This window comes from Hippopotamus amphibius, chromosome 7 (genome assembly GCF_030028045.1).
Source record: "Hippopotamus amphibius kiboko isolate mHipAmp2 chromosome 7, mHipAmp2.hap2, whole genome shotgun sequence".
In the NCBI taxonomy this organism is placed as follows: domain Eukaryota; kingdom Metazoa; phylum Chordata; class Mammalia; order Artiodactyla; family Hippopotamidae; genus Hippopotamus; species Hippopotamus amphibius.
The window spans coordinates 114,004,063-114,016,885 of NC_080192.1; the positions used below are offsets into that span (position 1 = coordinate 114,004,063).

Here is a 12,823-nt window from a genome sequence, read left to right on the forward strand (position 1 = left end):
CTCATCTGATAATGGGCCTAACAACAGTTCCTGCCTTACAGGTTGTTGCCAGGGTTGCACGAAGTCATGTACACAGAGCTCGGGGCAGAGCTGTTGGCAAAGGGCCCGCCGGCCCCCGTGGCGGCGGTTATGCCCATCCTCATCTCCATTTCCAGATTCCAGCTTCTATGTAATCTGTTGCTTCGGCACAATGTGAAAAACAAAACACTTTCAGGGTTTGTCTGTTTGTTTGTTAGGATCTTAAGGAGGCATGGTTGGGAGAACCTCTGACTCCAATACTACTTTGGACTTTTGGCGTTCAGGATGGCAACCCAGATATGGATGGCTGGGGAGGCCGCTGAAGTTGGCTGTGTTCCTGCTGCCTTTAGTGAGTGTGTGTGATCTGTGCTCAGTTTGGGTGTGTGGGCAGAGTGTGTTGCGTACTCTGGGTGGGGGTGTGTGTGCTGGCTGTTTGCTAAGTGGGAACTTTTTCCTGTCCTGTGTGCCTGGGAGGGTTTCTCTGCGTGTCTGACCCTCTGGGTGTATCTGCCTCACTAGTTCCATCTTTTTTTCTCCTTTCTTTCTTCCTTTCTTCCCTCCCTTTCCTCCTTTCTTTCTTTCCTTTTTTTCTTTCTTCTTTCTTTTTCTTTTTCTTTCTTTTTCTTTCTTTCTTTCTTTCTTTCTTTCTTTCTTTCTTTCTTTCTTTCTTTCTTTCTTTCTTTCTTTCTTTCTTCCTTCCTTCCTTCCTTCCTTCCTTCCTTCCTTCCTTCCTTCCTTTCTTTCTTTCTTCCTTCCTTCCTTTCCTTTCTTTCTTTCCTTTCTTTCTTTCTTTTTTTTCTTTCTTTCTTTCTTTTCTTCCCTCCCTTCCCCCTCTCTCTTTCTCTTTCTACCTTTCTTTCATTTTTACATTTTAGATTTATTTTTTATTGAGGTAACATTGGTTTATAAGATTATATGTTTCATATGTACATTATTTTTCTACTTCTGTATACCATACAGTGTGCTCACAACCAAAAATATAGTTTCCGTCTGTCACCAGGCAGTTGATCCCTTTTACCCATTTTGCCCTCCACCCCCACCCCCCCTTCCCTCTGGTAACTACTGCTCTATTCTCTACATCTAAATGTTAGTTTTTGTTTGGTTTGTTCATTTATTTTTTGTTTGTTTGTTTGTTTTTAGATTCCACATAGGAGTGAAATCATATGGTATTTGTCTTTCTGCATCTGACTTAATCTACTTAATAGGATACCCTCATGGTCCATCCATGTTGTCACAAATGGCAACATCTTATCTTTTTTATGGCTGAGTAGTATTCCATTACACACACATACACACACACACACACACACACACACACACAACATCTTCATCAGTTCATCTGTTGATGGTGGCTCACTGTGTCTTAAGTGAACACGTCTGTGTAACTCTCCATGCTTTTGCTTTTGCTGCAATGTGTGTTTTGTGGGTACCTGATCAATGGCCTTTCTAACAGTGTCCTGGTAGCTTTGGTCTGTGGGAGCTGCTGCTGAGTGAGAGGCTCTGGGGCTGAGGTGAACGGACAGGCTGCTTCCTAAGGGGAGCTGGGTTTGGAAGCCATGCTGAGTTTGGAAATGTCCTTTTCGTGCAGGCCGAGGTTAAAGAGTCTTTCCTAAAGTAAATACTACATCTAACTCAGAGCGGGGAGGTAGCTTAGAGTTCCTCCCTGGACCAGTTCTCTCATTTTACTGACGGGGGGAGGGAGTGGGCCCTGAAACTAGCCAGTGACTGGGAGTGGCTGAGGGGTGGACTGCTAGGGCTGTGGGCCACTGTCAGGCGTCTCCCTGGTCCCACTCCCTTCCCTGAATGGTCCCTTTCCTGGGCCAGACCTTGGAGGGAGGTAGGAGTCTCAGCTGAGAACCTGGGCTCGGGCACGGCCTTTAACTGGACCTGGGTAGGGACTTTTTTGGGATCAGGCTTCTAGAGGGGGTATGGTTCCCCCAATAAATGACAAATCATTTTTTTAGTATTAGTATATCCCAAATATTGCATGGGACGTGCTTATAGTAAAAATGATTCATTATTGGTCTGAAATTCAGATTTAACTGGGCATCCTATATTTTTATTTGCTGACTCTGGCAACTCTACTTCAGGGCCAGGGGGCTGGGGGCTGGTGGAGAAGCAGGAAGGTTTTGGCCATGTTCCACCCAAGGACAGCTGCCTCAGGTCCACCCAAGTCAGCTTGTACCTGTTGAGTGTTTCCTGGGGCCAGCCTCATGCCAGAGCAGTGGGGGTGACGTGCTCTGAGTCCCACGGCTCTGCCTGCAGACACACATGCTCCAGCTCAGTGGGCCTGGGAGTGGGGGCAGGGTTACTGCGTGCGGTCTGGAAACCAGACTGGTCCGTGGGAGCTCTCCTGCAGATGTGGCCACTGTTTTCCAAAAAGTCAAGAGACACCACTCTGATGAGTGAAATGCACGTTTGTTTAAAGGCGAGCACTACATAATAGCTTTGGCTCTTAAAGCTTTTTCTCAAGAAAATACCAGAAGTGTAATTACTAGGGGAGAGGGACACTTTTGGGGTTTTCATACTGGAAAAAATTTGAGGACAATTAGGTCTGAAGACTCTAGGACTTGACGTTTCATGGACCATGGACTCAATGGGCATCTGGTGAAGCCTATAGACTTTTTCTTGGAATAATGTTTTTTTTTGTTTTGTTTTTTTAATACATTTATTTGTTTATTTATTTATTTATTGGCTGTGTTGGGTCTTTGTTGCTACGCACGGGCTTTCTCTAGTTGCCATGAGTGGGGGCTACTCTTCATTGCGGTGCACAGGCTCCTCATTTTGGTGGCTTTGCTTGTTACAGGCACAGGCTCAATAGTTGTGGCTCATGGGCTCTAGAGCGCAGGCTCTATAGTTGTGGTACACTGGCTTTGTTGCTTTGTGGCATGTGGGATCTTCCTGGAGCAGGGATCGAACCCGTGTCCCCTGCATTGGCAGGCAGATTCTTAACCACTGCACCACCTAGGAAGTCCCGGAATAATGTTTTGAAATGTATAAAATTAAATCCACAGGACTACGAAAGAAACCAGTACTGCAAAAATATAGAGCTCAAAACATGAAGGAAACAGCTTATGAAAGAGTAATACACATGCTTCTTTACTGACATTTTGGTGGTGATCATTTTAAAGTAGTGATGGGTAGATATTTCAAAAGACTGGCAACAATTCCAATGCAATCTCAAAATGCTGAGATTTCTATTGGTGACAAAGTCACAGTTTCTACAAATACTACTATAGATTGCTCCCTTCATTTACAATAAAGGAAATGCTAAATTTCAGTTAGAGGCTAGTGAAAATAAAGAAATATATTTTTCTCACCCAAAGTCATGGATCCCTGAATTGTATCCACAGACTTCTTGGGGTGGGGAAGATGGTATCTGAGGTCTTTAGGTTAAGGGCACCTTCTCTAGAGGGAAAGCCCACAAGAGGGACTTAGAACAGAGCACAGGCAAGAGTCACTCATTCTCAGAAACAAGGAGAAATCAGATAGAAACATGATGGGCAACCTGAGGGTGTGGGTCGGTGTGTCGCTGGACCGTGTCCTCCCAGAGGACCCCTGGGAAGACCCCGAGGATGCTCCCACTTGCACTGCCTGAGCCGGCCTGGTAGTCCCTGCGTTAAGCATTGCCCTCAGCGTCCACAGCCACAAAAAAAGACCCGAATGTCACCTACCTTCCAAGGGCCCAAAACACTGCGGTTCAGAAGGCAGCCCAAATATCCTCAGAAGAGCACCCCTAGGAGAAACAAGCTGCACCTTTATACCATCATCACCACCGAGGTGACCATGAAGAAGAGAGAAGACCACAGCACACCTGTGTTCATTGTAGAGGTCAAGGCCAACGAGCACCAGATCGAACAGACTGTGAAGAGGCTCTATGACGTGGCCAAGGTCAACATCCTGACCAGGCCTGATGGAGAGAAGAAGGTATATGTTCACCTGGTTCCAAACTGTGATGCTTTGGATGTTGCAGACGAAATTGAAATCACCTAAACGGAGTCCAGTTGGCTAACCCTAAGTATAAGACTTTTCACCTTTGAAAAAAAAAGGCATTGACCTCTGACATCCTTCCCCCACCCACCTACTGTGGAGTGTGTAGTCCAACCCAGGGCCCTGGGGCCTGGGGCCAGGGAGTTCTGTAGGGAAGGCCCTGAGGGGAGGGCCTCAGGCAGAGCTGGTAACTTGGTGAGAAGGAGGCCCAGGTTTTTGTTTTTTTGCTTTTTTTTTTATTTAAGTGGCGGAAGGACTCACACAATACAAACACAAATGCAAACGCGAAAGTACATAGGCAACTTGATAAGCATATTGTTACAGGAGTTAGGACTTTATAATGAGGACGTTTGGAATTCACAAATAATGCCCTCTTGCAGGATGTCAACTCTGACCCCAATTTGACTGCTTGTTAAATCATCGGGCTGAGCTAATCTAGAATATCTGTATTCTAAATATTTGACATTGGAATTAATCTTGAACTCACAGTGGATAAAATGCCTTTTATTTTTTTATTTTTATTTTTTCCAGGCTTATTGAGATATGATTGACATATAACATTGTGTAAGTTTAAGGTGAGCAACAATGATTTTATACATGCATAAACTATGAAACGATTATTACAAGTTTAACTAACATCTAGCAACTCACATAACTACAATTTGTTTTCCTGTGATAAGAACTTTTGAGATCTACTCTCTTAGCAATTTTCAAATATACAATACAGTAATGTTAACTGTAGTCACCCTGTTTTATATTACATCCCAGAATTTATTAATGTTATAAGTGGAAGTTTTACCTTTTGACCACCTTCACTCATTTTCCCCACCCCCCACCTCTGCCTCTGGTAACCACCAATCTGTTCTCTATTTATCTGAGCTCTGTTTTTTTAGATTCCACATATAAGTGAGATCATACTCTGTCTGACTTCTTTCACTAGGTCATGGTTCTGAGAAGACTGTGGGCATCTTTGGAATGAGGGGGAGGGAGGCAGGAGGGCAGGGAGGGTGTCTCCAGCCTGGGTTTGGTCTTGGTGGGGTGCGAGTGCACAGGATAAGATGCAGGGGGAGGAAACCATAAAGAAGTTTCTGGAAATCTGTGCCTTTTGCCTCCTTTCTTAATTTCCCTTCCCCTCCTCTCAACCCTCTTCCCACCCAGAATCAGGATCCAATTTCCTCTTTTTTCAAAATACAACTCAAACCAGATTTTATCTCTGGGGATTACTCTGTGGAGGGAACTTGTAGAGGTGAAGTGTCTCTTAAGTAGTAAGAGAAATACATACATATCGAGTCTGAAAATAAGAAGTCCATTTGGCATGTGAAGCTTCTTGCATCTCCGGCTGCTGGTCACCTGCGTCCTGTCTGTGGTGGACATCACTTAGTGCCACACCTCAGGGTTGGTGTCCTTCTGCTACTCCCACCCCATTGGGACCTTTCAAAAATAACCACATGAAAACCCTAACTTTGGGGAGGCACTAGCACTCTGTGACCCATGGTGGAGGCTAGGCATGCAGACTCCTGAGCTCCCTTCCAGGCTAACGTATTGGAATCTCCTAGTTGCTACTGCGGATTCTGCGGCAGAGAATCCACAAAGCCCACTCTGAGCAACTCTGGCCTGCTGGCCAGTGGTCCAGCTCGCTCTGCTTGGAGCTGGGGCCTCTCTTTCTGCAGTGCTTCAGAGCCTGGGCTTTGGGATAGAACTTTCAAACCCTTGAGAAACGCCTCTTGTCGTTCTCAGGCGTTCTGAAGTGGGGTCAGATGTGGTGGGATGGGTGGTGTTCAGTGTGTGAACCATGTGCCAGGTGCAGAGAGGGCACAGGGTGACACAGAAGGACATGTTGGGTCACCTGCCACGTGTTGTCTCAGACCCTACTCCAGTGGTGAGGAAAGATGCTTCCTCACTTCCCGTCACTCAGGGAGACAAAACAGAGAGTACCACAGACACCCCAGGCCTTCCAGCCTGCTGAGATAGGTGTCTCTGATCCACCATGGGCCACCTGTGTCTGTGGGCCTAAGAGTCAAAAAGACTTTTCCACCAACCTTTACATTCCTACTAGGAGCCACCAGGCTGGCATTCCCCAAACTGTCTTCTGAGCGCATCATGAAATGTAATAAAGTACAGTTGAACACCATAGAGGTTAGGGGTGCTGACCAACCCTCACACAGTCAAATATCTGTGTATAACTTACAGTCAGCCCTCTCTATCAGCGTTTCTGCATCCAAGATTCACCCAACCACTGATTGTGCAGCATTGTAGTATTTACTGTGGAAAAAAAATAAGTGGACCCACGCAGTTCAGACCCATGTTGTTCAAGGGTCAACTATATTCTCCCACAAATATGCAAAACTAGCAATATTTTCCTTTAAAATTTATTTTGAAAAGATGTGTATGGAAAGTGACAAGTAGGTGCACATACTTATCATCCTATGATAATCCGCCTTTAGGAAATGGGATGCTCTATCCAAAGATGGCAGGAATTCACATTGGGGTTTGTGCATTGCTGGAATGATGTTGAGATGCTATGGTCCAATACATTTGGAAATGCTGTGCTGGACTGTGAGATCCTTGAGGACAAGAGTCAGGACTGGTGTCCCCTCATATGTTGATGGACTGTTACACTGGGGACTCCCAAGGAACCACACACATTCTGGTCTTCATGCCCTTGTATAGTCCTCTCCCATGGGTGGGCTTGGACACATGACTGGCTCTGGCCAATGTGCCATCAGAAGCATGATGCAAGCATCATCAATCTGACATGTGCTTGCTTCTCCTCTTGGGGCTGGTCCTCTTGGAACACTCTTAGGGAAGCCAGTCACAGGCTGCAAAGAAGCATGGGTAGACTAGAGAAGATGATGAGACAGCATTTGGAGACTGAGAGGCCATGAGGAGGAGCTGAGGCATCAAATATTTTAATGAGGTCTTCTTGGACTTTCCAGCCTAGCCCAGCTGAATGAGTGGCATGGCTGATGTCTCCTGGTGCAGAAGAACCACTCAGCTGAGCCCTGCCCAAATTCCTGACCCACAAAATCATGAGAAAGAATAAACTGTTGCCGTTTTGAGGTATGAAATTTTGGATAGTTTGTTACATAACAATAGGTAACTGAGGCACTTATAGTAGGTGAGTAATAAATGTGTGAGAATGGGTGGATGGCAAATCACAGTGCCAGCTCTGGGGTTAATCCCTTGCTTACAAAGCCCTGATACTTGTTAAGCCTTGATCACATATACTTTCTCATGTGATTCCTGTGATGCTTAACTTTATGTGTCAACTTGAGTAGGCCATGGGACATCCAGATAACTGGTCAAACATTATTCTTGGTGTTTTTGTGAAGATATTTTGTTTTCTTTCTTTCTTTCTTTTTTTTTTTTTTTTTGGTTGCGTTGGGTCTTTGTTGCTGCGCACAGGCTTTCTCTAGTTGTGGCAAGTGGGGGCTACTCTTCATTGTGGTGCTCATTGCAGTGGCTTCTCTTGTTGCAGAGCATGGGCTCTAGGCCCGTGGTCTTCAGTAGCTGTGGCATGCTGGCTCAGTAGTTGTGGCGCACAGGCTTAGTTGCTCGTGGCATGTGCGATCTTCCTGGACCAGGGATTGAAACTGTATCTCCTGCATAGGTAGGCAGATTCTTAACCACTTCACCACCAGGGAAGTCCCAAGATTTTTTTTTTTTTTAATAAATTTATTTTTATTTTATTTTATTTATTTATTGGCTACGTTGGGTCTTTGTTGCTGCACATGGGCTTCCTCCAGTTGCTGCGAGCCGGGGCTACTCTTCATTGTGGTACACAGGCTCCTCATTGTAGTGGCTTCTCTTGTTGTGGAGCACGGGCTCCAGGCACATGGGCTTCAATAGTTGCAGTACACAGGCTCACTAGTTGTGGCACACAGGCTTAGTTGCTCCGCGGCATATGGGATCTTCCCAGAGCAGGGCTTGAACCCGTGTCCCCTGCATTGGCAGGCGGATTCTTAACCACTTTGCCACCAGGGAAGTCCCCAAGATATTTTTGAATGAGAGGAGCATTTAAATTGGTAGACCAATAAAGTAACTTGACCTCCATTATGTAGGTGGGCCTCATCCAATCAGCTGAAGGGCTGAACAGAACAAAAGGCTGACCCTCTCCTGAGCAAGAGAGAATTCTTCTGCCTGAGAGCTTACAAGCTGGGATGTCCACATTTCCTGCTCCTACAGCAACCTGCCAGCCTTCGGGCCCAAACTGGGACATCGGCTCTGCAGATTTTGGACTTACCAGCCTCCATAATTGCATAAGCCAATTCCTTATAATAAATTTCCTTATCTGTAGATTTAGATCTATAGATATGTGCTATTCATTTTGTTTCTTTGGAGGACCCTGAGTAATACAGATTAGGGTACCAAGAATAGGGTTGCTGTAACAAATACGTAAAAACATAGAAGTGGCTTTTGAACTTGGTAATGGGTAGAGGCTTGAAGAGTTTTGAGGTGCTTGCTGGAAGAATCCTAGATTGCCCTGAAGGGACTGTTGGTGGAAATATGAACATTAAAAGTGGTTATGGTGAAGACTTAGAAAGGAAAGGAGAGAGCTGTAGAGAAAGCTGTAGAGAATAGTCATATCATCTTGAAGAGATTGCTGCTGGGATATGAACAGTAATGCTGCTTCTGGTAGGATCTCATGAGGAACATGGTATTGGAAGCTGAGGGCAAGGTGATCCTCATTACAAACTAGCAAGGAATTTGTCTCAGCTGTGTTCCATGGAAGGTAGAACTTGTGTGTGACAACCTTGGGTATTTAGCAGAGGAGATTTCTAAGCAAAGTGTTGAAAATGTGGCCTGGCTTCTCCTTACTGCTAATAGTAAAATGTGAGAGGAGACAGAGAAACTGAAGAAACTGTTAAGCAAAAAGGAACCAGAATTCGAAGGTTTGGAAAATTCTCAGCTTATCCATATTTCAAAAAATAAGCAAGCAGCGTTCTGGAGAACACACCAAGGGTACAGCTGGATGATCATTCCATAAAGAGATTATCCACAAATTTAATCAGCCATCTCAGCTGAAGCCAGGAATAGAGATGGGATTATACTGGCAGAATTACGCCAGCTGGGACTAAAGGGGAGAGGGAAATGGAGTGGAGGAAGGCTGTCAGACTTCTGGGATCTACAGAACAGGAAGATAGAGTATCCAGCTTCAGACATCATTATCCTTCAAGAAAAGGGAAAGATTGACCATGAAGATGATTCAGAGACCATCAGGGTTGTCACTCCCACCTCAGGCCCAGGGGACATGGCTGTTTCAAAGGGCGGGGCCACTTCCTCAGTTTCAGAGGGCCAGGATGCCATCAATCAGTGCCTCAGGGGCAAGGCTGCCCAGCAAAGCTGAGGGGGCAGAACCTGGGGTCATGGGGTGATCTCCTGCTCCAGTGTGCACGGAGGGTAGGACATTGAGCTAAAGAGGGTCATTCTTGAGCCTTAGGATCAAGTGGAATTTGCCTTGCTAGTTTCAGACTGGCTTGGGACCTGTTACCCCTTTTTTCTTTCCAATTTCTCCCTTTTGGAATGGGAATGTCTATTCTATGCCCTTCCCACCATTGTGTTTTGGAAGTGCAGAACTTATCTAGTTTCACAGGATCACAGCTGGAGAGGAATTTTGTCTCAGGATGAATCATATCTCGAGTCTCACCCATATCTGGTTTAGATGACATTTAGTGAGACTTCGGACTTGGAATTGATGCTGGAATGGGTTAAGACTTCAGGGGGGAGCTGTTGGGATGGGGTGAATGTATTATGCATGTGAGAAGGATGTGTATTGGGGGTGGGGCTAGTTGGCAGACTGTTGTGGACTGAATGTGTCCCTCAAATTTACATGTTGAGACCCTAACCCCCCAATGTGACTGTATTTGGAGATGGGGCCTTTAAACGGTAATGAAGTTCAACGAGGTCATAGTGTGGGATCCTAATCCAAAGGTACTGGTGTCTTTACAAGAAGAAGAGACATCAGAGGTCTCTCTCTATCCTTGTGTACACAGAGAAAAGGCCATGAAGCTGTATCTGCAAGCTGAAGAAAGACGTCTCACCAGAAACCAAACTGGCCGGAACCTAGATCCTGGGCTTCCAGCCTCCAGAACTATGAGAAGATCAATTTCTATTGTTCAAGCTACTCTGTCTATGATATATTATTATGGCAGCCTGAGCGGACTAATGCAATTCCCCACAACAACTGATGAGTGGGGGGTTCATGCAGATTTTGATTTCAATTCTAGCATTCACTGACTCAATTATTTAGCCAATATTTAAGTCTTACTATGTGTCAGACACTGGGTTTCAATGGCAAGCAACATGGTCACAGTTCCTGTCCTTGTGGAGCTTAAAGTCATGTGAGGGTGATGACCTTCATCAAAGAATTACTCAAATAGACATAAGGGAATAACAATGATGAGTGCTATTGGGGGATGTCCCCTAGACAAGAAGGTCAGGGAAAGTTCTCGGAGAGGTGACATCAGACCTGAGATGAGAAGGGTGATTAGGAATAAACCAGGTGAAGAAGGGAAGGATGGGTGTTCCATGCAGAAGGAACAGCATGTGCAAAGGGTTCTTCCACCAAGGAGGGAGCTGGAGGGCATTCAGGGGACCGCAGGAAAGCCGCCCTGACTTTCCAGAGTGGAGAGAGGAGGGGCAGGGGAAGAGGTGGATCTCTCATGCTGGGCAGACCATGGTAAGACTTTGTCTTACGAGCAGCAGGAAGCCACTGAGCTATCCTAACCTGGGAGTTGGCAAGGTCAGATTGGCATTGACCGGCCCAAGGCCTCTGTGTGGAGGAAGAGCTGCATGGAGACCAATGTGGAGGCTATTGAAGGGTCCAGGAGAGATGTGTGTCGGGGGGTGTTGGGCCAGCGTGGGGGCAGCAGTGGTGGGGGGAAGGGCTAGAGTGGAGAGCTATTTATTAAGGTAAAGCAGCTGGGCTTTGGTACTGAGTGTGTATGGGAGCTGAGGGCGAGGGAAGAGTTCCTGAGTTGAGCACCTGGGTTGGGGTTGGTGCCATTCAGTGAGGGAGAGAAGATAGGGAGGACCACGCCAGTGGTGGGGCAGCCACTTATTGATTGGGTGAACTTGGCAGGCACTTTTAAACCTCTGTATGCCTCGCTTCCCTATCTAAGTGCTTTAAGTGAGATGATGTTTGTAGATTTGGGCTCAGAGCAGCTGCTCCTGCATGTCAAGGCCCCCCATCTTTTCCTCTGTGCAGTGGTATGGGCAGATGCTGTTGTTCTCCTTTTAAGGAAGAGGAAGCTGAGTCTCCAGAAGGTTGGAGTCTCACCCAAAGTCCCACATTGCTGGAACCAGACTTAGAGAGAGGTAGTGGGAAGAGCCTTCCCTCTCTGCCATGCTGCCTTTAATGTCAGCTTGCAGATCCCAAGAGCGGCAATGATTCATTCCTCAGCTGCTCAGTCATCACCACTGGCCCAGTGTGGGGTGGAGAACAGGGGACAAAGTTCAGGTGGGAGATGCACCTGGGGGAGGGGGCAGAGACGTGTTGGCATGAGGGCAGGCCCCAAGTCCTTAGAAAGGCAGGAAGTTAAATACCAAGTAGCCAATTTCCAAAATGAAGGATCTTCACAAAGTTTATTTTTTATTCACATAAAGTCCAAGATGGGTGCTCTGATTGGCAGGCAGCCTTCCTCCGAGCAGAGATTGAGGCACCCAGGCTCCTTCTATCTTGTGGCTCTGCCATCTTCTAGAACACAGGTCATGGTAGAAGGGAAAAGAGAGGTGGATGGGGCACATATGCTTCTTCACATCCTCAGCCCAGAAGAGAGACAGACTGCCTCTGCTCACGCTCTACTGTCTTGCTGGCAAAGGATCTGGAAATGGAGTCCAGAGAGTACCCAGGAAGAGGAGAAGATGAGTTTGGTGACCAGCTACCCAATCCTGCTACAATAGCTCAGAGCTACAACTTGGTTAAGAGGGTGGGGGGAGGGGTCCCCAAGATCTGCTGGAATTTCCCCAGGATGGGAGAGGACCAGCCCTGGGGTCAGCAGGTTGGAGGAGCTGGGCTTGATCCCAGTACACTGGTTGATAGTTGGCAGGGAGGGCGCTTCTGGGTACATCCTCATGGGCCAAGGCCAATGGGAACTATATCCCAAGTTCCTTAAGACTGTGCTCTTAGAGGAGTTAGTGAGAAATGCCCCTGTGTATTATACCTTCTAAAGCATTTGTGGCCTGACAGACAGAGAGGCGTTGTTGTGACCTTTAATTGGGTGGCTTCCATGCATTGCCAGGGGACATTTGAGTAAAGACATGAAGATACTGACTCATGAGGACACTTGCGGAAGGGCAAAGGGAACAAGTGCAAAGGCCCTGTGGTAGGAGTGGGCCCACTGTGTTCAGGACTCCATTGTAATAATCTAAGCCAGAGATAAAGGTGGTAGCAGTGCATACGGGTAAGGGGAGAAGTAGTTAGATTCTGGATCAATTTGTAGGTATATCCCTCTTTTTCTCACTTCCCTCCTTTCTCAATTTTCTAGAAGGGCCTAGTGAAGACACACTGAGGCGTGTCCACTTCTATGCCCTTTTCTGGACAGTAAACCCCATGAGGGCAAGAACTGGGCCTGGCTCTTCTCCTTACCCTCACACCTGGCACAGGGAGGGCCCCTGGCCAGTGCCTGGTGAACACGTCCGTGGAGAGAAGTCACGTCCTCCTGAGTCATCAGTTTCCTGGGGCTGAGCCCAGGCCCTGCTTGTCAGCAAATTGCTCACTGATCTGGAAAGCTTTCCTGTCGTCTAGACACTCCCACCCCCGTTCTAAAGAGCTCTTCTAAAGGAGGTCAGTGTAGCAATCAAAGGAGACAGGGTG

The 12,823-nt window shown here is 46.7% G+C and overlaps 1 protein-coding gene across 1 annotated transcript; it reads left to right on the forward strand.

Moving 5' to 3' along the window:
* Positions 1 to 3,681: 3,681 nt before the first annotated feature.
* On the forward strand, positions 3,682 to 4,011 carry LOC130857679 (60S ribosomal protein L23a-like). Its single transcript, XM_057743390.1, has one exon. It carries the CDS (start codon positions 3,682 to 3,684, stop codon positions 4,009 to 4,011), a length of 330 nt encoding a protein of 109 aa, XP_057599373.1.
* Positions 4,012 to 12,823: the final 8,812 nt, after the last annotated feature.